The sequence below is a fragment of the Coturnix japonica genome, chromosome Z, assembly GCF_001577835.2.
Source record: "Coturnix japonica isolate 7356 chromosome Z, Coturnix japonica 2.1, whole genome shotgun sequence".
In the NCBI taxonomy this organism is placed as follows: Eukaryota; Metazoa; Chordata; class Aves; order Galliformes; family Phasianidae; genus Coturnix; species Coturnix japonica.
Genome location: NC_029547.1, coordinates 36,248,718 through 36,276,026, shown reverse-complemented (window position 1 = coordinate 36,276,026; position 27,309 = coordinate 36,248,718). Strand labels below are relative to the sequence as shown.

At 39.8% G+C, this 27,309-nt stretch overlaps 2 protein-coding genes and 1 long non-coding RNA gene across 11 annotated transcripts; 1 reads left to right on the top strand and 2 right to left on the bottom strand.

Moving 5' to 3' along the window:
* Nucleotides 1-1,556: 1,556 nt before the first annotated feature.
* On the bottom strand, nt 1,557-7,295 carry RMI1 (RecQ mediated genome instability 1). Its single transcript, XM_015849205.2, has 2 exons — nt 7,183-7,295; nt 1,557-6,204 (listed from the first exon to the last, which is right to left on the bottom strand). The coding sequence occupies exon 2, from the start codon at nt 6,197-6,199 to the stop codon at nt 4,322-4,324; it is 1,878 nt and encodes a 625-aa protein (XP_015704691.1). The 5' UTR covers nt 6,200-6,204; nt 7,183-7,295; the 3' UTR covers nt 1,557-4,321.
* Nucleotides 7,296-7,339: 44 nt separating this feature from the next.
* Nucleotides 7,340-26,623, top strand: HNRNPK (heterogeneous nuclear ribonucleoprotein K). Of its 9 annotated transcripts, none has more exons than XM_015849208.2 (16): nt 7,340-7,453; nt 9,504-9,583; nt 9,692-9,780; nt 10,530-10,639; nt 11,997-12,053; nt 13,553-13,596; nt 14,502-14,574; nt 15,109-15,222; nt 16,208-16,336; nt 16,754-17,058; nt 17,391-17,445; nt 21,092-21,142; nt 24,217-24,238; nt 24,316-24,398; nt 24,742-24,911; nt 25,777-26,621. In XM_015849208.2, the coding sequence occupies exons 3-16, from the start codon at nt 9,732-9,734 to the stop codon at nt 25,808-25,810; spliced, it is 1,296 nt and encodes a 431-aa protein (XP_015704694.1). In that variant the 5' UTR covers nt 7,340-7,453; nt 9,504-9,583; nt 9,692-9,731; the 3' UTR covers nt 25,811-26,621. The 9 variants fall into 9 exon arrangements, with proteins under 9 accessions (XP_015704694.1, XP_032297321.1, XP_032297320.1 ...); XM_015849211.2 differs by lacking the exon at nt 7,340-7,453 and adding an exon at nt 7,618-7,730 and having other exon boundaries at nt 10,542-10,639; XM_015849210.2 differs by lacking the exon at nt 7,340-7,453 and adding an exon at nt 7,618-7,730 and having other exon boundaries at nt 25,838-26,621.
* LOC116652515 lies at nt 17,804-27,242 on the bottom strand. The gene is made up of 2 exons (XR_004305616.1): nt 27,066-27,242; nt 17,804-19,333 (listed from the first exon to the last, which is right to left on the bottom strand). It is a non-coding gene; the product is annotated as an uncharacterized LOC116652515 (long non-coding RNA).
* Nucleotides 27,243-27,309: the final 67 nt, after the last annotated feature.

Below are 27,309 nucleotides of genomic sequence, written 5' to 3'. Positions count from 1 at the left end.
ACCACAATTACAGATAAGGCGCTTAAGAGCTGAAAACTAGATTCAAACTCCTACCACTCTTTGAGGAGTCACCAAGTTGAGGAAGATTTTTCTTTGGCAGATGGACATGTGAGAGCTTCCTCAGGAACTAAGGAAATTCCCTTGTCTGTAAAAGTCTCAGACCTGTCATTCCTTCTCCAAACATCTTTTCCAGCTGTTCGTCTAGACAGGCTGCATTATTGATGCAATGGTATTTGCCTCTTTACCCTTTTCATAGTCTCAAAACTTTGTTGAAATCAATGACAGTCCTTGAAAATAGTGGAAGTTACATTTTCTAAAAATTCATCTAGTACTAAACAATAGGCTGCATATTGCCGTTGTCTTTTAAGTAACTTCTTTTGCTGTTCAGTGGTAGGTTCTTCCACTACTCACTCTACAAAAGCACTTTTAAATCCATCATTGTGACGACTAATGTTACAATATAAAATCTTCCCCTACATAGCTTACAGCTATTATACATCAGCCACACAGGTGAAAAGAGGCAGGTGAGCAATGAATAGATGGCAGGCAGTGCTCTGAGGGACCTGAGCCTCAAAGAAAAGAGCTCAAGATACCACACCTGAGGGTAGGCCTGGCTGAGTGATTTTGAGTGTGTGTGGTTTAAAATGCTTAAGTAGTGAACAAGATAACAGAGACAACTCTTGAGCTTCTGGAAATCAGATCAAAGCTCACTTAGGGATCTACCTGGACGCAGTGAGAGACTGCATCCTGCTTGGGGCAGGCCCACAAGCTGCTTCCCTAGGACATCTCTGAAGTAGGCCTGCAAAAACAGCCAACACCAAGATGCCACAGAGAGCTGAGCAGGCAGACCCTGCCTGAGCTCAATGTGACTAAGGAAGCACATGGAAGGATCTTTTGGAAGACTGGGGGGAACACTAGGAGAGCACGCAGGGATAAGCACAGCAGCAAAAAGGATTTTTGTAAGTATATTCAGAGAGTGATAAATGGGAGCTCACCATTGAATAAGAGAGAGGACCTAGTAACAAATTACACGGGAAAGACTGAAGTACTCAGTGAGTTTGTGTTTGTTTGTTTTAAGGTCGTGTTTCTCAAGGGTTAAGGTCTGCTTCCCAACCTCACATTTCCCCAGTTCTATTATCAGGATGTGCAGAAAGACAGCACTGCACACTGCAGGAGACAAGACAGATAAGGAGTACAGTGTCTTTGGAGTGAAGGTAACTAGTCTTATATCAAGCTTTACTGGACAGCAGCAAGCAGCTTCAAGAAAGCAATCTTTCCTCTATTTTCAGTGCTTTGTGAGACCACATTTGGAGCACTGTGTCCTATTTTAAGTTCACTAGCATAAGAAAAACACTGGAGCACGTCCAGCAGTAGGCTGCCAAGGTGGTCAGGGGGACTGGAGCACAAACCACTCCCTGGAGAGTATAAGTGAGTTTGTTCAGTCTAAGAAACAAAAGCAGATTCTGACAGGAACACGCCACAGTTTTGCCCTGCTGTAAAACCCAGTATAAGCAGAAGGAGGAAGAAAAAAACAAAACAAAACAAACAAAAAAAAACCTTAAGAAAAAGGATTTAATAGGGACATACCAATATAGAAGCCTGGTACACGTATAGCAGAAGTTGATTTGTAGGAAATGTATGCCTCTTCTATGGAGCTTAACAAAATTGCAGTGTCAGGCTGCCCTTACCTCCCATTTCTGTCATTGTTGCTGTTCTCCTGTTCCATTACTTCAGGGACTATAATGCAGAGAATTAGATCTGAAATCAGAAGTGCTGTTTACATTTTAAGGTCCTTTTTGCCTTTTCTCCCAGGTAAATACATTAACATTTGCTAGCCACTATTATAACTCAGAAACACTGTACTGAAATTCACTCTTTTCTACCTACAAAGTAAGATCTGAAGTTACTGGGTTTTTATTCTAAACAGAAATACTTGACATTACTATAGCAAGATACAAAGAAATATGCTTAGTACCAAATGTTATGATTCCCCACTCAACTTTTATGAGAACTCCTACTGATATGACCTGAAATATCATTCTTTCAGCATGAAGTCACTGAAACGCTCTTAGATGGAATCAGTCCAGAGCATCCTTGTGGAAGTACTTTACCATTACTAACTGGCACTTAAACACAATATTACCACAACTTGCTGTTGCTTTCTTCTTTAGGAGGCTGCCTTCATTCAACAAGACCATGTTGTCAGGTTACAAGGACATGCATCATTGTGGAAAAACTTGTATCCAAAGGATTAGGCTAGTCCCCAAGCTGTTTTTGTAGCCTTGTCTATTTGGAAACCTGCCACATTCTTTGGTCAAGCTACAGCTTTATTCTACTGTGAGAGTGAATACCCTTTAAGAAAGTAGGGCACAGTTAAGGAAGAGTGAAGGAGAAGACAGAAAGGGCATCAACTGCTTTCTGATGGAATATTACACACAGCTCTTGAGTTATATTGACTGTCATCTTCATCAGCTTGTAAAAGAATTCTGAACAACCTCCAAGCAAAGTGCATTTTCACCTCTCCACTTGATCACTAACACAGACAAGGGAGGTTGCAGCCTGTTTGCTTATTTGATCTGTAAGAATTCTGATTATCTGAAAGACAGACATGTATCAGTTCTTGGCATGCAAAGGCAATATACATACATCACATGTACTCACAGCACATAAGCATTTTGATCAGAAATAGCAGCGTTGGTTCGGATCATCAGTAAAGTTAATTGTGCATGAGCCAACTACTAGTACACCCAACCAGTTATTTCACTGCTTGTTTGATATGTTGCTGTTAGTTACAGTTATTACAATTCTAAATGATGCACAACTCTCCCATCAGACCATAAGGTTAGAAACAGGCAACTAACAGAGCTATGGTTTGCTCAGATTCTCTTCAGAGTGGAGAGAGAAAGGGAATGTGAGGAAGCAAAGCAACACGGGAACTCTAAGCTGTTCTAATTAATTCTAAATTTCTAATTTCTGAAGTTCTAAGCTGTTGGAAACGAAGTATAAAAAGGCCCATGCCTCACAAAGTTTTCCCTTTCTCCACCTGCAGCCAATTTATCTTATTTAGCAAATTATCTCTACTTTTCCTTAAGTCCCTTGGATTATCAAAGAAAACCTCTCAACTGGGGGCAAAGCAGGGAAACAATACTGACAGTCTCACAGCAACTTCCAAAGTTCTAGCAACCATGGTTTAGAAACAGAAAAGGCTATGAAAAAGTTAGATAATGGCAATTCAAATGAAAAATCCCTCTCCTCACTACTGATTTTACATTCTCCACAAGCACTCTCAACACTGCACAGACTTTCACTGTCTTCACCCTACTCCTGGAAGAATTCAGAATTCTACTCATCTCAAAGAATAAAATGAAGGCTAAAGGGTGGGAAGAAGAGAAGGGAAGAACAAAAACAAACAAAAATATTTCTCATTCTCTATACACTCAAAAAGACTTATATTTTTCTCTAACAGTGACAGAACAGTCTTCAACAAAAAGTTTAATGTTTACTAATGTTTAACCAAAATTAAGGCCAATATTAAGTATACAGGAGATTTGTAGCACAAGTATTTGACAACTCTATGGAAAGATCAGACTAGTAAACAATGTAAGAGCTAATGAATAAGTTTGCCTGGGCTCAAAATTATTAGCAATTATGAATATGCCAAAACACAGATTCTTTATTGGTTGAAATAATTCTTTTTCTGCTAATAAAATATAATTTTTAAATTGCCAAATATTTCAAGTACAGTTTTGTAAAATCCCATTTATTTATATGTAGGTTTTTGGGTTTTTCTACACCTGAACATTCAGAACAAAATCTTCCACTTCTCTATACTTCAGGCTCTCGCACAAACACTATGCACTCAAGTTTTCAAGCTAGCATATTCAGAAGTATTCACACCTAAACAATAATTCTATCTCAATTTACTCAACCACTTTCCTCCACAACTACCTTTAAATATCACATAAGAATTCATCCTTGAGAAAGAGTAAGAACCAGCAGGTTTGTTCTTTATTACTCATTTCCTGACAAAAATTTGCTCCTACAGAATACCAGTCAAGAATACAGAAGACTTTGCTGAATTAGAATGATATCTGAATGTTTTAAATCAAGACAGAACTATTTGAAAATTTATTTCAATGCTGTCACCTGAAAAGCACATTGCTAAATTCCTTCCCACCAATCCATCCCCTCCTCTCATTTTTCCACTACTTTCCCTGAAAGAAAAGGCATACCACTTAACTTCAAAATGTTAAACTTTCAACAGCTTCTTGGAGGAAATATTAACTTAAATGTTTCCATTAGATCAGCAGCTTTGCACATGTTATTTGTTTAAACGTTTCTTCAGTTGTTCTAGATGTCTTGCATCAGTATCCTGTAGAATTAAGACAGTGGCTTTAGACTGAAATGGATTGAACTCTATAGTCATCAAACAACAGAGATCTATCAATTGTTTCTGACATCTTTCTAAACCACCCTTAAACTTTGGTTGCAAAGCTGGATCTTTTCTCAACATATGCATTTCAGGCACTGAAAACCCTATCAAACTTGTAAGAATATCATCAGCAAAATCTACTTCAAGGTAAGCGGAACCATCAGAAACTTTAGCTTTTATACACCAGGACCCATTACTGCTTGAGAGGTTTCCAGTAAGAGTTACAATAAAACACTTCACTTTCACAACTGTAACAGTTTCTGGCTTTTTTGCAAGGAGAAGGGAAATGTATGTGAAAGGTGGACAATCTAAATCAAGATCACATGTATTTTCTGGTCTGCAAAGACTGGCCCGCTGATCTGCTTCTGGATCAGTTTTTGAGAAAGATACAGGATCCTTGTTCAACTGCCTGTTGTAAGGAGCATGACGGGATTGACAGCTGCTCTCATGCAGGCCTAAATCATTCTGTCTTTCTTCATGAGGACTTTCCAAAAGAACAATTGCCGAGCTGCAGGCCTGAGGTACACTGTTACACTGTAAAAAGCCACTATTATCAGTTCCATCTTCAGTAGATACCGTTCTTCCCAGATTCTTTTGCTCACTGATAACGTCTACAGGCTTTTCTCTCTCATATCCATCATCTTTTTCAGAAGTTTCATTTAAAGACGAACGACAGGAGCTTTGGTATGTATGTGGAATTCTCTCAGTAGTTAAATTTACATTTCCATTCCTTGCAACTGATGGCACTTCTTCCAGCTCTCTTTGGATCTCTTCTTCCAGAAGAATGGCATCTTCCAAAGGAAAGTCATTTAAAAAGGCATCATCATACTCCACAGGAGGCGGAGTTTGTTCATCTGAACGAGGCAAAAGATTTATTGATTCCTGTTGCAAAGTATTTTCATTGTATGTAGTGAGTGAACCTGAGGCTGTATTAAAATTGTTAGTCCTACTGCAGTATCCGCTTTCTAAAGATGTTTCATTGTTTAAAATAAAGTCATTATTTTCATCAAGACTGGCCAAGAGCTCTTCATCCGAAGGGCCTAGAGTTTGTCCTAATTCATCCACACGACTTGGAACAATTTGTTCATGACCAGGTTGTCCAGTAGAATCAGGGTTCTCAGCTTCTCCAAGTAATCTAGCAAGGACCCTTTCCTGAGAATACTCCTCCAGAAGAGCAGCTACCTCACCACCCAACAGTTTTACATTTTCTGGTTTAAGCAAAAGGACCCCAAGACGATATGCAACATTACCATGCACGGTGATTTTTGTTCCAGGTGGAAGGTTGCTATGGAGGGCAGGCACTGGCTGATACTCCATGCCTTGGATTTGATGTATCCCATCAGTTAGCTGCAGCATCAGCATTCGGGTAGGCTTTGCTTCCCAGGGCTTCTGGAATGCCTGAGTATTGGCTGTTACCTCTTCATTTGCAGTACTTTTCCCTCTTACCTTCTGCAACTGGGAATATGCTGGTTGGCTAACATCAAGCAATGAATCGATCTGCAGGGAGTAAAAGCCAGACAGCTCTCCTTTGGGGGCATCTAAGATGCCATCTGGCAAAACTGGATATTCCAGATCTCTTAGATCGGTAAACAGCCATTGCTCAAACACCTGCCTGTTAATTTGAGCTTGACTTAAGCTACTACCACCATTTTCTTCCTGAATCCAATTAATACATGCTTCCAGCCATATCGAAGGAACTTTAACGTGCCACGTGGATGAAAGCCAGGTTTCCACTCTTGCTGTGACATTAGGTGTAGTCATTTTCATTCAAGCTAAAACAAAATCCAGAAAGACATATTTACACTTCTGACAACAGCTGAATTTATAAAATATATTTCACTTCTATAACACTGCAATTTGCTCTCATTTAGGAGCCCAGCTACTCTGTGACAACACAGAATCATTTTCAACTAGAAACACTTCCACTGATGCTAAAAATAAATATGCAATTCCAACATTTAAACAAGTAAGCTTCAGTTGGCATCAGCAACCTATGCAATTTGCTCATGGAGGATCAGTATTTAGACTTCAACACCCAGCTCTTCTTGGTGAGTCCTTACCTGATTATTTAATCAGAAGCATATAACCGTTTCCCTCTTGCTGTGCATAGCAAGACCAGACCAAAACAACTTAGATTTCATGACCAGAGTTACATACAAAAATGGTTATCCTATTTACTTTTTCTTTTCTTCTTCTGGGTGCTCCTGTTAACACTGGATTTACTTCAGGAACTGACCTGACATTCTCCCATGCATGAACAGAAGCAGAAGGCTCCATCCACAACACAGACCTGCTCACTCCTGTGGCACTGGAGCTGAGAGCTTCAGGCCTGACAACAGGACAACATGAAACACCACTGCTGCCTCCAGCCTCAGGGCAGGGTTTGACGAAGACACCTCAGGGCAGTCAGCACCTGACGATCACTGAGGACTAAAAGGCCGCAGCAGCTTCTGCTTAGCTTAGGGAGCAGTTGTGTGTATTCAGGCTGCATAATCGCGCCTGCAAGTACTTCATCTCCAAGAAAGGGTGCCTAAGGAGCTACACAGTGAAACCCAGCTGCCAGGGCATTCAAGATACACAGTGCCAGGTTTTGGCCGCTTTATCCTACAGCAGTATAAACGAACACCTGCCCCCACGCTCCCTAAGGCCCCACCACAGCACCACCAACGTGCGACCGCCCGAGCCGTGTTCGAGGGCTGCCAGCAGGCGCGGAGAGACCCCAGGGCACTTCCGAAGCGCCCCGCACTTACCGAAGCCCCAGTCCCAGCTCTAGCTCAGGAGTTACCCCAAGCCCGCGCGTCGGGACAGCCAATCACAGCCCCACTCCACGCGCCGTTTTAGGCCTCGCGAGAGCCCCGCCCCACCGCCCTCCCTTGTCCCGGCGCCGGGAAGCAGGCGCCAGGTGGAGTTTTCTTAGGCGCCATTTTCTCTGCGCGCGTCTGGTGCACCGTCGGTCTCATTCACCGTTTCCCGCTGTTTCTGCTGCCACCGCCGCTCCCGGGGCGCTTTTCCGCCCGGCAGGTAGGAGTACCAGCGGGGCGCGGCGGGTGTGGCGCGGGACGGCTGGCACTGTACTCCCGTGAGCAGCCGGGTCGGCCTCGCCGTGGCTCACTCGGAGGGCGGAGCAGGGTCCGCCCGCCGCGCTGACGGGCAGCGCTCTCCCCCAACGGGGCGGTGGCAGGGCCGCGCGGTGGGGGCGCGGCGGGGCCAATCGTTAGGCGGCGGCGGTCGCGGAGGTGTTCGTTGGCGGCTGCTCCCCTTTCTCTGCTGTGCGCGCGGTGGCCGGCGGCGGCTGCAGGTAACATCTGCCCCCGGCGAGGTGCGGTGTGGGGCGGTAGGGCGTCCGCTGGGCTGGGGGAGGTGGGCGCGGGGAGGCCGGGCCGCACCCCTCCGTGACACAGCGAGGCGAAAGGCCCGGGCGGACCGCGGGATTTAGGAGGGTCCCGCGGTGTAGATGAGGAGGAGAACGGGGTGAGGAGGATGAGAGGGCTTGTGGGGGCCCCACACGAGCGGTGCGGCCGAGGCTGGCGGCACTGCAGCGGCTGCTCTGGAGGGCGGGGGAGCGGCTGCCGCTTCCTCTCTGTGCCCGCCCTTTGGTAACTCTGCGCCCGGGGCGAGTTGTCGGCAGTTATGGCGGCGGGGGGAGGGCTCTGACGGCCGCAGCCTGCGCCGAGGGGCCGCCTCGGCACGAGGCGGTACTGCCCGCTTGCCGCCTGTCTCTTTCCAGATCTCCGCTTGCTGCCACATCGTCCCGGGCGGCGATACGAGAGTCGCCGGCCGCCTTCTTTGTGTTCCCCCGGGCGGGTGGGGAGCGATCTCCGTGCGACCGCATGGTGGAGGTTCCTCCGCCGTCGGCTCCGCCTAGCAGCGGGCAGGCGCCATTGCAGCCGCCGCCATTTCTGCTGCGTGCCGCCGCCGCCGGGAGCTGCGGCTCGGGCTGCAGGTTACGTAACGGCGGCTGCCTGGGAAGCGGGCGGCAAGGGAAGAGCGGAACGGAACCGCTGCGGCCTTTCCCGGTGCTGTTCTCGGGGTTACGGTCGCAAATGCGGCCGCCCGTGGACGCTTTATCCTCTGTGTGCTTAAAAGAACGTCGCGTTCGTCAAATTAATGACACCGGTTCGATTTACAGAGCAGGCACTGTAGCGAAGAGCATCTTAAGTACATGTGACGGGGGAGATCTGGTGTGGGCGATCAGTACAGGAGGCCGGGGGAGATTAAGCTCTGAACCAAGATATTTCATTCCCTTCCCTGCGGTGCTGAAGTTCTTGGAATGGTGGGAAGTAGAATAATCGGTGTTCAGATGGGCTGATTGAACCTTGTAAAAATCTCTTTCGCCTCATAATAGCATTTTGGCAATTTCTGGTTGAGGCTCCTTACACAAGGTAAAGGCCGGGAAGGCGCTGCTGCCGCCTGTCCCCTACAGTGCGATTTTAACAAGTTAACAACGTGCTGGGAATGCCTCTAAAAAGTTGTGCTCGCCTCCCTGTTTTCCTTTGTGTAAACCAGTCTGTCAGACAGTTGCTGGAAACTGAACAATAAGTTACCGGGGAGGCGAGTGGGTTGTGTGGTGCTCTGTGTAGAAATTAAGTTTTGGAAGAAATTAACGTTGCCAAATTACTCCTGTCTGGGCTTGCAAGTATTTCCAGATGGACTTAACAAAAGAAGGTATATTAAAATGCCTGCTAGTTAGTTGACACGAGATTTAAAAAAAGTAATGTTAACAATTACAATAAATAAATTGGTTTTTATTTGATATTGTTCAGGATTAAACGCTAGGAACAGAGGAATCATATTCGTCTAAGTATCTGAAAATCAGTTAATAACAGTAATTACTTAATATGATAAAATGCTTGGAAACTATGATACTTAAGACTATAATTGTTTATTTGTAAGGCTGTAGTTTTGTTTAATATAACCTCATAGTGGTGTCTTTGGCCTTGGTATATTTTTCTCATTTTATAAAGAAGAGCTTTACAGCATAATCTTGGGTCAGACATCTTTTTTTCTGGATGTTGCGATAATCATAGCTGGAAGCAAGGGGAGTCTCAACTCATTGATGCTGTTTTCGTAGGTTTTGGAAGTGATAGGCTGTTGGATTTTGATCCCGCCCAGAATACTTAAGGTTTTTCTCCAGAAGGATATATAGCAGCGGTAAGTTCCTGAAGCAGGCATTTATCTTTGCTTTTGCTATCTTTTCAATATAATGCACAATTCACCTTTTTATGAAATAGGTATGCTAGCTCTTTTATTCTTCAACAGAATTGCCTGTTTTTGCCTGCCAACCTAAGAAAAAAAGGTAATGGAGACTGAACAACAGGAGGAGACCTTTACCAACACAGAGACAAATGGTAAATTTTTTAAAGAATTTTTTTTTTTTAATAAGGCTTTTATAATTTCATTGTTTCTAAACATCTTGTAATGCTTTAAATTGTATGAAATAAGCATTTATCAGCTTTAGTTTTGCATTCTGCATTAAATCCATTTCCGAGCTCTGTCTGACTTACTTTTTAAGCATGAAAGGATAATTTTTCTTTGGATATTGCCTAAATGTCTGAGGCTGTGTAAAAATATCAGTAGTGTTTCTTAACAGTATTTTTGCATTGCAGGAAGTTAGGGAGGTAGTGCTGAGTTGATTCATGCCAGTTTTTCCAAACAGTGTTTGAAATGCTGCTTTCCTGTTATTTCACCATTATTTCAGTGTTGGATGAGCTACCTTTGAACTTCTTGGTTGGAAGGTTTTTCCCACTTGTAAATTGCAGGAGGAACTACTGGGCAGGTGATGCTGTATTGTTTTAAACACCATGTTGCTAATGTGTCACCAACCAAGTGTATAGTATTGTCACTTAAGTCATGATTCTGAGGTTTTTAAATGGGATCTCAATAACTGATGCAGGCTGATAATTTCAGATTTTTTACAAGTTTTTACAACATATTTTACAGGTTTTTACAACCTGTAGACTTGCTATGGATGCTGAGAGTGGACGTCAGCAATTGGGCTGATAGGAAATAATGTGTTAGAAAGGGGAAAAACTTGAAATTTGTTTCATTTTGTTTTGACTTAGAAAGTTAAATAAATATTTGTATTTCCCCCCTATGGACCTTTCTACAGGCAAACGTCCTGCAGAAGATATGGAGGAAGAACAGGCCTTCAAAAGATCTCGGAATACAGATGAGATGGTGGAATTACGTATCCTGCTTCAAAGCAAAGTAAGCTGTCTTTTTATTATTGCTCTGTTATTGCTTCTAGTGTTGTTCAGGACAGCTTTGACGAAGTGTGAGTTGGGACATAGGTTTAAAAACATGCTTTATTTAATGTAAATAGAACTGGTTCTCAGTGTGCATAGGTAGTGGTAAGACTATTGTGATGGAATTTTCTTCAGTAATTTGTTCAAAGGGTAAGTTTTTGAGAATCTGCAGGTTTATTTATAGAAGACACAAATTCTGAAGTAATAGAACAACAGAAACGTACTTCTGCTTTTCTTGCATTTGAGTGGATTGTTACTTTGGAGGAGGGGGAAAGGGTTGTGTGACTGTATGTTAGTATTCAGAAAGGAAGCAGTTAGAGAATGGTCAACCAGAAATTGTTAATCATGTGTGGGAGTTGTGATGAGACCTTCTTGAGATTTTAATGACTTTCACTGACAGATTTCCTAAATCTGTTTAAATGCACTGGCAAGAAAAAAATGTGGGAATAATGCTTTAGGGATTGCAATAGCTTCATGCACTGGTGTAAATTGTTGCTGTAAACTTGCTATGTATGAATTTCCTCTACTGCTTACAGTTGTTAAGGATAATATATGTTGTCTGAAGTATCTCAGTCTTTTGTGTTGGCACGGGGAAATATCTGAACTCTGTGCAGCATTTCTGACCAGTAATCAGGTTTCATGGAAATGTTTGTGTGCTGTTAGCCCCAGGTATGAACTGCATGTTGTACTTGAAATAACCTAGAGAAAAAATAAAAATGAAGTTTTGTAATTAATTTTCTTTTAACTCTGCTAGTTTACTTCTGATGCTTCTTTAGAAACTTTCAGAAAGTTGGTAATTGTTTTCTGTCATCTTTGCTTTTTGCCAAATGTACCACTCTGAAAAGTCAGTTGACTTAATTAGATGTAAACCAGAGGAAACTCTTAAAATTATCAAGAATCATTTGGAGTGCAAGAGTGAAATTTGTGAACATTACATAAAAACAACCAAAAAAAAAAAGGTTAAATTAGGGAAAATGCTGATGTTCATAGAATCCACTTTTTTAAACTTGTAGTCTTAACTGTGAGGTAGCTCTAACGTATGCAGAATTGTCTAGAGACAGAAATTTTGAATTGAAATAATATTAGTTGCCAAATGAAATGTTTCTCCCTTAGAATATATTAGAGCTGTTGGTATTTCTCCTATGGACAACATTTATTTGTTTGTTTTTATTTGATCCAAACCTTTCAAACTCAAAACAGCAGGGTACCTCCTGCTCCTTTACCCCCTGCCAGCAGGGTAATATGAAAGTAGATACATGATTCTTATTCTGAAATTCAGAGTTGTTGGCAAAACGTGACTTCTGAAAACTCTTTTTTAGAACGCTGGAGCAGTGATTGGAAAAGGTGGCAAAAATATTAAGGCACTTCGTACAGACGTGAGTATATATGAGTTTGAACTAATTTAACACCAATTCTTTCAGAACACTACATCGAAAGCTTGGTTACATTCATACTTGGAAATGGGAGCAATTCGACTCTAGACACCAGTAGTCTAGCTGCAAGCTATTTGTAGGTTGTTAGAGTAGGAAACCTAGTAATTAAAGCCCATTTTGACTTGTGGGAGAAGAGGTTCGTGTTGAAACCTCTTTCCTTTCGAATAGAATTCCACTGAATTACACACTACAACTGAGTTAACATCCTGATGATAAATACTGATAAATCTTAAAACCCTTAATTTTACCATTTCCCATATGTGTGAATCAATTATGGTGCTGCTGAAACCATTGCAAGTGGCTGGCATAACCCAGTGATAGAAGAGTTCTTTAACTTCCTTCCAAAAAAACAAAAACAAACACACAACAAAACAGGAAAATGGTCTGTCCATTCCTTAACAGCTTGCACATAAAACACAGAAGGATTAATGTTAAGTTTACTTGATTAAAATATGGGCACAGAACAGTAGAGAAACACGATTGTATTACTTAGAAACATTTTTCAGCAGTCATGACTTAAATGTTTATTCACTTTTTATAGTGGGTTGACTCTTCTGATTAGACACATGTTCAGCATTAATGTTATGTATTTATAAAACTTGGCAACGCTTCTTAAATTCTATTTGTTTACACTCCTGTACTTAACATCAACTACAATTTCAACAATTCTTTGAAGCAAAACTCTGTTCAACACAGTATTTGGCGACGTCTCAGTACAAATCTGTTCCACCTAAGGTCATAAATACAGCAAGTAGGTTTAAGCTGAAATGGTCAGGAATCATACATACGCTCTCTTTGGCAGCTAGTGGTTTTCTCGTTTTTATTTATTTTTTTCTCTTTTTTTCTTTTTTGGTTTTTTTTTCCTTCTTCTTCTTCTTTTTTTTTTTTTTTAATAATACATCACCGAAATCCAGATAATTTAGACTGGTCTGGAAAACTAACATTCCCAATTTGCCCAAGGTCTTCGTAGTATCAGTCTTGACAGGTTTTGTGTCTGCCCTCATGAACCAGCCTGATACTGAAACATCGTATGTTAAAAGTTAGTTCAGTCAGATAGAGTGACTCATTTTTAAGGTCCACACTGGTAAGCCGCAGTCATTGTAGCAATCCGTTATTGTGTTAGCCTTCAGAACAACGTAAGCTTGTTTCATTAATTGAGAGTAATGAGTATAGTTTGTATTAAATTAAAATTTATTGCTTTTCCCCCTTTTCCCTCTCCTTGTTTTTTTGGCCATATATCTCCGTTGCCCATGTACTGGATCGTCTTGCCCCTGCGTTGCCCACCATGACGTTGGCCCATCCGCCCCTGAACGCCCATGTGAAAACCCTGGTTGGCTATGCCCAAAAATGTGCTCGTTGCCAAACGGGTACCATACTTGACAACTTCTGATTGAATACCCATGCCCAATGCCAACATCCACGAACGCCAATGACCAATGCAGTACAATGCCAGTGTTTCAGTCCCAGACAGCAGTGGCCCCGAGCGGTATGTCCCAACAGTTTATGCCTCACTGCCTGATTAGAAAGAGAGAAATGTATTTTATTACCTGCCTTTATATAATTAAATAGTATCCCCTTATAGACGGTGTATTGTTTTTTTTTCAAGTTTTCTGTCTTATTTTCCCCATTAAGTCTTTTTTGTCACTGAACTTTTACGTGAGTTGCCCACCCAAACAATCCACTAATTTTATTTCAATGGAAGGAGCACAGCTTCAAGTGTTGCATATTCGCTGCATTGTAAATCAAATTGTTTCAAAGTAGTCTCTCGCTCTGTCTTTGTGGCCCACCTTGCTCCCTCAACATTGCCTGTTCATAATTATTTCTGATGAAATGCTAACTCTGGTTCACTTTCCTTCACTTCTCATTTGTATTGTCCTTTTTTGTCTTGCATTTGTATTTGTTTTCTTGCAGAGCCCATTAGTAATCTAATTTCTAACTGGTATCATAACCTTACTCCAGATACAGTGTTCACCACTTGCATATCCCCACTTATACTACGAGAAGGTGTGCCAGTTTTACAAATGTAACAGCGAGGGAATCCTAAATTAGTGGTGGCGGGGAACATGAATATTCACTTCTGCTTTCAGTTCTGCGTCAATTTCTTGCCCACTTAATCTGAGCCCTTCCAAAAGCCCATTCTCTCTCTCTTTCTATCTCTCTCTGTCTCTCTGCAAGACCTACCTAATTTTATCATGCATATGTATTGGCTGTAAACAAAGATGCATGTGTTCTGAATTCAGAAAACAGGTTTACTTTATTTGGGGAATATTCACTAAGTTCTTCAGTGCAGTAAATCTTGTTAGAATTTTTCGTATCATTGTGAATAAAAAATTTACTTCTGCTTCTTCTTTTCACCTTCTCTGTATCGTCTGGCACTGTGGGTTCTGGCAGCATCTTGAGTATAAGTGCGGATATAGAGACAATTGGAGAAATCTTGAAGAAGATTATCCCTACTTTAGAAGAGGTGAGTTTCTTAATGTTTTTATTCCTTAGACCAACAAGATTTGCTTTTGAAATGAGATAATTCTAGATGATTTGCCACTTCTTAATACATTAAATTAGAAAATACAAAACAAAAGCCTTTTAAAGAAGGAGTACCACCCTCAAACTACATGTTGACATCTTTTCTTTTGGTAGGTGGCAGAAAGAGTGGTCTCTAAATTATAAGTGAATATTTGGAGCAGCCTTTCCCTTCTTCTTGCTTTCAGAACACTTGTCTCCTCTAACTTTTTCCAGTTCGAAGTACTTGTATTCTTATTTGTACCCTGCCTTGGTTTTGTGAGCTTGTTGCACTGTTTACCATCTTCTGAAATTATTACAGAAAGTTATGCAGTGTCATAAAAGAAGTAAGGAAGATGACATCAGTTTATGTTGAGGCAAGATACTGTCGCATCAAAGGAAATAAAGGGTTACAGTTCTGCAGTTGACTATGTCATACTATCATCTTTGGAGGAAAAAAAATTGTCTTATTTTCTTCTCTAACATATATTTCTGACAGTATCAACACTACAAAGGCAGCGACTTTGACTGCGAGTTAAGACTTCTTATTCATCAGAGTTTGGCAGGAGGAATTATTGGTGTCAAGGGTGCTAAAATCAAAGAACTCAGAGAGGTAATGTTTCCCATTCTCCCAAGACTTGGCTTTTGTTCTGTGTGTTATGTGTTCATAAGGTGTAAGTATCTTCTATTGGATAGTTCCTTATTACCATGGTGCGTGTGATTTCTGTATCCTGAGATTTTTATTGGAAACATTCAGAAATAAAGAGATGATTAATAATAGAGCCTAGTACTTCAAGCTTTTAAGCAGTGTTACTGGTACAGTAGTGTTTATAAAGTACATTTCTAAATTTAAGAAGTTCGCCGTGCCTGGAAGGATCTACTGTATAGGCTAGATTCCTTGGAGCGAGTGGCTGGGCATTCAGAATGATTTAAAGTGAATCCATTTCCACGCACACTCATGATGATAATGCAATAGATGTTTGAATATCTATCTAAAACTTGTAGACCATTACTTTCTTTCACTGAAGGAATGAAGGTTTTGTTCAAAACAACTAACGGTCTCTATGAACGTAAAAGACCTTTGTTCTCTATCCTTTCTTGGTATTGTGTGAGGCAGTTTCAAATCAGTTCAGGTACAAGCTGATAAGTCTGTGTATGTTGAGAAGGCAAGGTGGCTAGGCATGTAGTCTTGGCAACATTGCTATATTACAATGCAGTAATATCCAAATCATGTTTTCCTGACAAGTGAAAGTTAATAAGACCCATAAGCTTGCAAAGGATGTGTGATTTTTATGTTAGTATTTAGTTCAGTGATGGTATACGTTAGCCATAAATAACAATGGAGAAAAAAAATGAACTTTTTTCTTCTTAATACAAAAATAATAATTTTAGGGCTTTAAAATATACATTCCTAAAATTAAATTTATTGTGAGAATTCAAAAGTAAGAAAGTACGTAAAATAACTAGAAATTCAATTGCCTTTTGAGTTGATTATTTAAAAGTATTTTAGTGGGCTTCATACCCAATTTATTTTCATTGAGTTTATAAAGTTGTTTGAAATAATAATATTTCAGAATTTTGTATTTTCTTTTCAATAGAACACTCAGACCACCATTAAGCTCTTCCAAGAGTGTTGTCCTCATTCAACTGACAGAGTGGTGCTTATTGGTGGAAAACCTGATAGAGTTGTTGAATGTATCAAGATTATTTTGGATCTTATCTCTGAGGTAATGCTTATTACATTTGATTTTTTCTTTTGGCATTCTTGAGCAATAGGAATCACTTGGTTGGAACATTACATCTTTCAGTTTCTGTTTTGAGTTCAGTACCTCCTACTTTTCTGGTAGCAAAGTGCTGGAATCTGAGATTTTCCAGAGTCAGGATGCACTTAAGCAGTTTTTGTACTAGTGGGACATCATTCATGTTTCACTTAACAATAATGCAAAAATTGAAAAATCAAGGCAATTGATAATAGCAGTTCCTCTATCATCGTTACGTTTACAGGAAACTCGTTGCCTCTTCCTTTCTTAACAAGTATTGTGAAATCAAAAATAAGATGTACATACATAAATTCACTTCTGAACATGTAATATATTTAAATATGCTAATCACAATGGTGTTAACTTCTTGATTGTTTATTTTAGTCTCCAATAAAAGGACGGGCACAGCCTTATGATCCCAACTTCTATGATGAAACGTATGACTACGGTGGCTTCACTATGTTTGATGATAGAAGGGGACGTCCAGTGGGCTTTCCTATGCGTGGGAGAGGAGGTTTTGATCGAATGCCTCCTGGCCGTGGTGGGCGACCTATGCCTCCATCGAGAAGAGATTATGATGATATGAGCCCTCGTAGAGGACCTCCACCACCTCCACCAGGTCGTGGTGGCAGAGGTGGCAGCAGAGCTCGTAATCTTCCTCTTCCTCCTCCACCACCTCCTCGTGGCGGGTAAGTTGTTGCATAAATACATTCTATGAAACTCTAGTTGTGTTGAATTGTGTTCAGATTTCCAGTGTTTGCTTCGCACTTCCATTCTAGTAGTGATTACAGAAGTTTGTATATATTCCTTTGAAGTACTTTGAAATGCATTGGAATTTATTTTGTGTACTGCAGCATGCAGCCTGGTAGAACTGTGGCCATTGTAGGGTTCTTTATGTCATTCACTACGTGGCTAAAGTAGTTACGATTTAAGGTGCATGAAAATCATGAATATGAAAATTTGGATGAGAATGTAAGAAACCAGTTTATGATGTGATTTATGTGATGGTTTTTCATTTCAGAGATCTGATGTCTTATGACAGAAGAGGCAGACCAGGAGACCGTTACGATGGAATGGTAGGAGTTTAAAATTCACATTGTTGCATTTTATAAGCTCAATTCAGCACTTAGCTGAAAGGTGCTGTTGCTAACATACTTGTGTAGTGTTTTCTCTGTAAGAGCAGTCTCTCCTCAAAAGGAATACTGAGGAGATGTTGCACAATAAACTTAACTTCCCCTGCTGCCCCCCTTTCCCATCAGTATCACAGCAAGTTCTACTGTGTGTTATCCTGCAAGTTTTTATACAGTGATGTTCTTTTAGATTTTCTTTTTAGAGAAAATTTGAGAAACAGGAGATGATAGGCTTTTCAAGCAAAGAAAACATGTTATTCATGAAAGCAGTCTTAGCACACATGCTAAAAAAAAACAACTAAAATCAATTGTATTTTATATTTTATTTACTAACTTTGTTTTACTAAATTAAAAACATTAAACCATATTAGTGCTAGTATCTGCTTGGGGCAGGAGGGAAAGGGAAAGAAGGCGGAATCATAGTTTATGGAAACTTTAAAAACTACCCTGACATGCAGCTTCTCCAGCAATCACCTGTAGTTCTAATAGATTCCTGTACTTGTAACAGGAAGAAAAATCATAGCTGTCTGTGGTAACATTTTTTTTTTTTAATTTAGCTTTGTTGGGTACCTTTCTTAAAATGACAGGTGAGATGAGATGAGACTTTTTTTTTTTCAAGTTTTTAAAAAATATCCTTTAATGAATGAAGAAGAAATAAAGAGGAAGTATCAATAAATGGGTTTTACGCATCTCTTCCTTCTGGCAGTAAGAGTTTCTGGAAGTACATGTTAGAAAAATGCTGCATGCTCACTAGAAGTGTTGAAATTTAAGTCTTGTACTTAACAGATAGTAAAAAGTGTTGCCTACACTACTTAATGTCCTAATAAACTAGAAGAATCAAAAAATACACCAAAATAATTATTTATATATAGGTTGTCAAAGATGAGTTCTTGTGTTTTTACACTTCATGAAGCTGACCACAAATACATATAAACATGGCAGCTTGCCCTTTCTCAGGTATCTGGGTTAGCTTAGTCTTGCTTAGCTCTATTCATTCCCAAGTGGAAATGTCTTCTAGCTTTGTTTCCTTCCAGCTAGAATAGAAAAACTGTATGGATTCCTGTTTGGTCTGTTAATCTGAAAATTGACCTTTACTTTCTTGACTTGAGTGTCCATATGAAAGTGGAATTCCGTCTATTCATTTTCATAGACCAAAAACACTGCCTTATTTATTGTGTAGATGCTCTTCTCAGGCAGACATCTCCAAAATCTCAGAGATGTTAAATGTAAAGAGTCTTATTTTACTAGTTCTGATTTCTAGAAAAAGAGCAAATTTGTAGTATTTAAAAGACCATTAAGACTAAATGTTGAACCATGTATTTTTGGGATGCTGAGAAGGCATCGACAGCCTTGTAAATTCTGAGGTGAAAATAAATTTCATTTTAAAAGAATGTTCATTTTCCTTGCCTGTGGGGCATAGCCTGGCTTACAGTTGTAATTGTGCACTGCTTTTGCAAGGGTTCATTTGACTTACTATCTCTGATCTGAAGTTTTTTTCTGAAGAACAGAAAAAAAGTTCTCTTAAGTAACTAAACATTTCAGTCTTGTAAGAACTCAAGATCAAAAGCCCGTTGGACCATGAAAATATTCTGACAATTGAGGAAAAAAATTGAATGTGTTCTTTCTTTTAACATTCCCATTCCTGTGGCTCTTTCAAATACATAAATGCACGCAAAAACCTGTCAGCAGTGGTTGTGGATGAACTCCAGTAGGCAGGGAAGCACCACACAGCCACTTGCTCATTCCTGTTCTGTTGTGGATAGGCGGAGCACTGGGGGGTGAAACTGTGAACTTGTTGATCCAGATGAAGACAGTTCAATAGGTGAGGCAAAAACTGCACATAACAAAAGGAAAATTTTAAATAAATAATAAAATATAAAATACAGAATTAAATACTTAAAGTATAAAATAAAAAATACAGAATTATCAGGTTGTTCTTATTACATACCTAAAGCATAAACCTAAAGCATGGCATCATAAAAGCTACCATGAAGAAACTTAGCTCCATCTTAGCTCAAACTGGTAGAAAAATGGATAAACATAAAAAGCTACTTTAGCTTAACTGATAATTTATATTATAGTAAACATTATAAATTGACGTTTGTAGAGAATTAAAATGAAATGCATTTCTTAAATATGCTGCATCTTCAGAAACTTTCTTGGAGTGTATCTCCACTGTTGAGGTAATATGCTCCTTCAGATGATTCCTAGTTCTTTTTTTTAACTTTGGAATGTGAGTGTAAGGTGGAATGATACAAAGATAGTAACAGATATTCAAAAGGTTATTTATAGGGAAAAACTCACAGATATGGATGCCTTCACTGGGAAACACTGAGGCAGTTTCCAAGAGATGCTGCCTTAGTGGTGGTCAGCCCTTAAATGAGGTCTCGAGGAGGTGGAGACAAGCTCCATTCCTTCTAGGAGCACAGCTAAATAACTCTCACCTGGGTCCCAAGTATTGGGTCCCACAGCTGACCCAATACTTGCCTCAGCTGATTAATCAGGTTCAAGCTGTGATTACCAATTTCCCATACAGTGAGTATACATATGTTCCTGTATAAACACTGCAGTAAAAGTTCATACACTTCTGAATGCAAATACTATTCATGTTTAAAATGTTTGACACAAACTACGTGGAAAAACAGTAAAGGAAGAATATTTGACATCTCTTTTATTTACCTAAGAAGGGAAAAAAATGAAAATTTCTAGGATGGGTTAAAGTTAGAATAACAGGTTTTGGCATTGATGAGGCCCACACGCATCTTCTGTAACAAGCAATAAAAATTAATGCATTAATGTACCGCACTTACACTGCCTTACCCAGACAGTGTTTCATCAGATTTCCATTCTAGTACCAAAAGTCATTAGCACCAGTAAGTCTTTAGACCAGAGGATTTGGTTATGTGTCTTAAGACCTTGCAGCTAGGGTTTTAGCAGCTGTTTTTAAAATGTGCAGGTGAACTTTCAATCTGTATGCTGTTGGTGTTCCATGTTACATGTCATTTTTTAACCCTGCACAGGTCCATGCCTTTGTAGTATTTTGGAAACTATATTTTTACAATCTCCCATTAATGTTTTTCAGTGCTTCCTATAGAATTCTGAAAGTACTATATACTGTGTGTTGTAAAAACATAATTAAATTTCTAGTGGAGGTAGGAAGCAGTATATTACTAACAAACTGGTTATGTTAGGTAAACAGAAATTAGTTACATGAGAAGCAGTGTCCTTGATCTCCTTCTGGCATCAAGGTGATCCCGGATAGTTTAGCATTAATAAACATTTTTAAAAACATACAGGATAAAAAGAACAGTCTCTATGTTTTGCTGTTGTCTGTCTACTTATGTAGAAAATACATTGCACTGCAGTAGTAGTGAGTGTGACCAGTTAGGGGTCTCTTAAGTTGAAAGTAAAAGGTAACAAGTCTTGTAATTTGTCTAAGCCTTGTACTTTTTCATCTCTGTTGTACTACAGGTAGTTCAGAAAAGTGTTTCGTGGTACCAGCTTATATTGGGTTTGGTTGCAACTAACCTTTAAGGCTCTAAGACATGGCCTTACACCTGTTCTTTTCTTCCTCTTATGTTTTGTGTGGAAGATGATGCAGTGTCATGTAGATGCCTGTGATGACATGCAGCCACCAGAGCTGGTGAGTGTCCCTGGTCTTTTTTTCCAAGAGCTTCTGTTGAATTGGTTAAGTGATATTGGTTTTTCTTGAGCTTGAATATAGCCAGTGGCAGCTTTCATAGAAGATGGTAAATCTTCTGACTCGGAACTGGCAACTTGTCCTAACAGTGTGTCACGTACATGTTCTGCTAATAGAAATATGAAAGAATGTAGCAGTACGGCCAGAAGAGAGGAATCCAGTGTATCTTTTATAACCTGTTTCAATGTTTTAAACAGTAGTGTTTAATCCATAACTGATGCATTATAATTGCAAATATTTAGGATATGTATTTTGTATTGATTTTGTTATGTTGCTTTCTCCTATAGCAAATAGGAAATACTAAAAGTTGCCTCTTATTGTTTGTGTATTTGAGAATATTCAGTTTGAACAACAGGTTTTAGGAAGGGAATTTCTGACAGGGTTCTTCAGGCTGTCTAGGAATTGTCAGAAGTGATGGCAGACACTAAACATCAGTTGTTACCTCACACAAACACTGCAGCTGTATTACTTAGTTGCTGTCAAATTCATTTGCTGTCCTGTAGTCTTGGGAGGAATAGCAGAAATGCGAAAGGATTCTTCTTCATAACAGTTTTGTCTAAAAAAAGGCTTCTGTAGAGCAGCAGAGATGTGTTTTTAAATCTGCAGCATGATACTCTGATTGCTCTCTGAATTAAGTCTTAAGCAGTGCCTTTTCTTTTCCTACATATTGTACTCTCAAGACAAGCTCTGTTATGCTGTATTATAATCTGTGCTGCTAAGCAGTGTGATTACGCTATATTGATTACTCTAAAACAGTTAAAGAAGAGGTGAGAGAAGTAGGACTTTTTGAACTGGAGAAGGCTTGAGAGGGATCTCATCAGTGTATATAAATACTTACAGGAAAGTTGCATAGGGGATGAAGCTAGGCACTTTGCAGAGGTACCCGGAGCCATTACAAGAGGCAGTGGACAAAAACTGGAACGCAAGCGGTTCACTTTGAACACTAGGCAGCACTTCTTTACTGTGCTGGTGACAAAGCGTTGGCAAAGGTTGCCCAGAGAAAATGTGGAGTCTCCTTGGAGATTTTCAGAAGCCACTTGGGTGTGTTCCTGGGTACCTTGCAGTGGGTATTCATTCTTGGGAAGGGTTGGAGCTGATGGACCCAGAGGTCCCTGCCAACCACAACTATTCTGTGATAAGTTGAAGAATTTGCTGCAAGTCACTTCAGTGTTATTGTTCCAAAAAAGTAGAAGATAAATAGCTTTTTGAGAAATTTGTTGCATTACAACTTTCTCAGTCTGGTAGTTGCAATGGGTTGACCTTAGCTGGCTGCTAGGCTTTGTCTCAACTGTGCTCTTTCTTTCTTTCCTTTCTCAACAAGACAAAGACTGAAAGTAAAATTAAAAAGCTCATTGGGTTGATAAAGGAGACAAACTATCAAGTGCTGTCACTCAGTTTGGGGAAAATTCATGTTGCTTTTTCCCTTGAAACTGTAAGAAAGGTGAGGCAGAGACGCTAAACTTAAAATACCTTCCCCTCTGAAATCATCTTTCCAAGCTTAACTTCAGTCCTTCAGTCCTGACACCTTCCCAGCCCAAGCAGTTCAGTGGGGGAGGATTGGCCTTGGTGGGTAGTAGTTCGTAACAGGTCCTCTCTGCCACTCCTTCTTCTCACTTTCCTTTGCCCCATAATATTGGCCCTGAACTGGTTTACCATCTTTCCCTAACTGTACCAGAGCAGGTCCTTTGCAAAGGCTGCAGTTCTTCATGAGCTTCTTTGGAATGGCACCTCTCAATGAGGTACCAGTCCTTTGAGAACAGACTGCTCCAGTATGGGTCCTCCACTGGACACATGCTCCTACCAGAAAAACATGTTTCTCTTTTAACTCCTGACATGGGCAATAGTTCCTGCCAGGGGGATCTCCTGTGCAGGCTCTCTATGGGTATTGGCTCTCACATGATCCTCTGGGGACTGTAGTGAAGCAAAGGATGATCTCATTCAGAGACTGCAGAGGAATGTGCTCTGGTGGTCTAGGGCACTTCCTGCCCACACCACCACACTGCAGTCCTACTGTCCTTGGTATCTGAAGTATTCTCTCTGTCACATCTTTCCTTACTTACTCATCCCTCTCGCAACTGATACATGTCATCTTTTTCCCTTTCTTAAATATGGTATAACAGAAGTGCCACAGAATATGTTGTTAGGTTCAACTCTCTCCAGCAGTGGGTCTGTTTTGAAGACAGCTGGAACTGGCTTTATCTGGGCACAGAAGCAACTCTTGTTTATTCTTACACAGGCCATTCCAGCAGCAAAATTCCAGAAACGGAACTCTAGAGAACTGCTTTCATAGGAAAAGAATAAAATGAGGGTTTGTGCATTTAGAATGCTCTAAATGAAATTAAACACTTGGATACCAAGTACCAGTCTGAATCCTAAAATCATTACAGGGATTTGGATTTGATGCATGGTGTTATAGCAGAACAGAAGTAATTTGTGTCATGACTATCTGTTTTAAGAAAGAAAAAACTATGGCATAATTGAGAGACAAGTTAGAGAGCTGTATTTAGATTTGAGTTGTGTTTTAAGATATAGATGAATGAAGTCAGAAGGCTGACAGTCAGTGGCAAATGTTTGGTCACCAAAATGAAGCTTTTGTCTCTCCTGAACTACATCGATAATATTAATGAAGCTGTTCTCACATCTCTTGATTTGAAAGTTAGGTAGGCATCAAGCTGTCTACCAGCAGCTGAATTAGAAAAGATTGCTTGGAAAACTGCTATGTCTGGATTGTTAATGTCTTTTTCTGTCTTGTGTCCTTGAGGTTTTGACAGGGCAGGACAAGAAGTTAATGAGATTTGCTCCCCTTTTGTTTCATCTTGCCATCAGAGGTTTTCTGGGGAAAGATGGCTGGTATACTTTTGCACCTCTATATTGCTAGTAACGTGTGGGGGGTGGGGTGGGGTTGAGATTTCTGCATAAAATGGGCTCAGAGTTAGCAGTGTGTTACTTAAAATGCAAACATGTTAATGAAGCATGGCTATCCACTAGTTAAGTGTTTTTTTCTCTTTCTGTTGCAGTTTGAGGGTGGCTCTGGATATGGTAAGTTTTTATACAGAACCTTAATACATAACTAATTATGAAGTTATCAAAGGGCTTGATACATACATTTAAATCAGACTATTCTTATGCAGGGGGTCGTGGTTCATATGGGGATCTTGGAGGACCTATCATCACAACACAAGTAACAATTCCCAAAGATGTAAGTAAAATGGTTTTTCTTCTAACTTGTTTCTTTAAGATAAAGTCACAGAGACACTCAGAACAATTTTAATAGTTAATATTGAATAATAGAAATGGCCCACGTAACTTCTTTTTCAAATGATGAGTCAGTTCTCCCAATTTTATCCCACCTGAATTTATGTACTTGGTATTGCAAAGGGGAATGTTTTGAGACTGTAAAGGGGGAAGCTGCCCTAGCAGTTCTTAAAATTAAAGAACTTTAAAAAAAGTTCTTAAAATTAAAATCAAACACTGCTGTGACTTTTCTAATAGTTGTTATGTCAAGATATATCAGTAAATGAGTGCTTTGCTTTCTCCCTTAGCTGGCAGGATCTATTATTGGAAAGGGAGGTCAGAGAATCAAACAAATAAGGCATGAGTCTGGAGCTTCAATCAAAATTGATGAACCACTAGAAGGCTCAGAAGATCGGATTATAACTATTACGGGAACACAGGACCAGATACAAAATGCACAATATTTACTGCAGAACAGGCAAGTTGAGGTTTAATGTTGTTCTCACTGTTAGTTTTAAGTTGATTTATGTTTTCCTGGTAAATTCTAAATTTCTTCTCTGTAATAGACGTTCTTGGAAGGCAGGTTTTAAGTAACTATTTGAACCTAACTTCTCCAGTGGTAGTTCTGCCTTGATTCTCCTCTGTTTTCCATTCTAACTAAAATGAAGACATCCTCTAAACTAATTTGCTGGAAGACACCTTAACGAAGCAGTCCTCTCATTTCTCTGGTGAAAACTGCTGCCCCAAAAAATTAAAATAATAATAATAGAATAAAAAAAAAACCAAAAACCAAACTACATGCATTAAATTACATAGAGCCTGTAGAAAAATGTAGAAGATTACGGTGGATGTTGGTCTGGTTCTGTGTGGAAGACTAGTGATTTTGTTGTTTTTAGATAATTAAATTGACAACAAATCACAGTCTGCCATATGGCACAGATCATGCCTCTACAGGACAAGTTGAAATCAGGACAATTTGGTGCTGTTAAGCAGCATTTCACACCGTGCTAGCATTACTTTGTCATTTCTGCCAAATACAAATAACAGCTTCAGATATAATTTGCTACGTTTCGCTTTATTAACGTTAGCTGTTGTAGTAGATTTTAATGTTTAACTTAAGTGTTGGGCTTTAGATCACTAATACCTAAGTGTGCCTGAAATATTTGTATATGTGAATATATATATATGTATATAGATAATTACTAGCAGTTAATCTGTTGTAACTATTTTTAATGTATTACAAGTTTTGAAATGTAATCTGTTCTAAGAATGTCATTGTAAATGTTGATGCAAGATGTATGGTCAATCATTCTAATACCTGCTTTTTTCTTTTTCTTTTATAGTGTGAAGCAGTATGCAGATGTTGAAGGATTCTAATGCAAGATTATTTTTTCTTTTTTATAGTGTGAAGCAGTATTCTGGAAAGTTTTTCTAAGACTAGTGAAGAACTGAAGGAGTCCTGCAACCTTTTTTTTTTTTTTATCTGCTTCTGTTTAAAAAGCCAACATTCCTCTGCTTCATAGGTGTTCTGCATTTGAGGTGTAGTGGAATCTTTGCTGTCCACCAGATGTAATGTTTTAGTTCCTTACAAATATTTTGGGGGAGGGAAAGGGCGCGCGAGACTAACATGGAAGTTTTGAAACAGCAGAGAGAGTGAATATCATTTTTGTTCACTGTTGGTGGTAAACTCTAATGTTTCTTTGTAACTGTTGTGAACACCCTGCTTTTATGTACACTGTACCTTTTGAAGGGGGATAATACTGGTAGTCCACGTGTCCTTGGCATCCTTTGAGAGCAGCGTGCAGAATGTAATGCTCTTTTGTAAGAAACATTTTTGATTTTTCAATAAATCTAGTGAACCTATTCTTGGTGGTCATCTCTCTTTAGATATAAATAAGGTGATGTCTAAAATCAATACACCCTTTTTTTTTCCCCCCGCCCCTAAGGAGAAAATGCATAAGTGAGATTTGCTGTTCAGCTTGCTTTTGTGCTCCTTTGATATAGATGGAGCTATGCGGGATTTTCCTGATGATACTGTGTGAAAGCAATGGCTCAGCTTTGCTGTTTGGGGAGAAAATGCAAAAATGTTCCTGTGAACTTGGTGTAAAATGACTTTCTGCAAGTGTTTGGCCCTCTCCGCAGTACCTCTGTATATTGGTGACAGTATATCAATAAAATATTTAAAAACTTTGTGATGTCACTGAGTAAAGCAGTGGTAAAGCACACTGGTCCTAGACAGCTCGCTTAATGCAAGTAACACTTAGAAATGGCAGTTGGTTGTAGCTGTTCTCAGAACTCTCGTTTGTATGAGGTAGGCGTTCTTATGAATTGGCAGAACGACAGTATATAACTCTGTAGCTTGTTTTCCTTGTATACAAAACTTAACCTTGTTTGGTTTCCCTGCTGTATGTTTAATGCCATAGGAAATATGTGAGAAATAAAAAAAAAGAAAAAAAGCTTCCTGAATATCTCATGTGTAATATCTTTGCATTTGTATTTATAGTTTATGAGTCTAAATTTCACTTCCTAAATAAAAAGCAAAAATAAATTAAAAACTGCAAACCATTTTACATACAGTATGAGTGGATTCGTTGTTTCCCGTTAGCTGCAGGCAGGACTCTTTACTTCCTACCTTTCTTTTCCTATCGGGATGGGTGCTTCTAGCTCGGTGGGAGGGTTCGTGGGCCCGGCCTTGAAGCCGATCCTTTCAAGACAGTAAAGACAGTTACAGAGCTGTCTAGGGCATCGAGGCCGGCTTTACGATATCACAGTGAGGGAAGCCGGACATGTCGCTCTCACTTTCTCTATGCGTGTCCAGCAACGCGGGAACAACGCTCTTCTCCGCGCCCCGACCGCCTCCGTGGGGTCAGCCCCAA

Bases quoted from the DNA above. Each gene is read 5' to 3' on its own strand.
- RMI1 (XM_015849205.2), bottom strand. From the start codon at position 6,199: ATGAAAATGACTACACCTAATGTCACAGCAAGAGTGGAAACCTGGCTT.
- HNRNPK (XM_032441429.1), top strand. From the start codon at position 9,732: ATGGAGACTGAACAACAGGAGGAGACCTTTACCAACACAGAGACAAAT. The intron at 9,781-10,529 runs GTAAATTTTTTA...TCCCCCCTATGG, and splicing joins TACCAACACAGAGACAAATG to ACCTTTCTACAGGCAAACGT. The intron at 10,640-11,996 runs GTAAGCTGTCTT...ACTCTTTTTTAG, and splicing joins GTATCCTGCTTCAAAGCAAA to AACGCTGGAGCAGTGATTGG.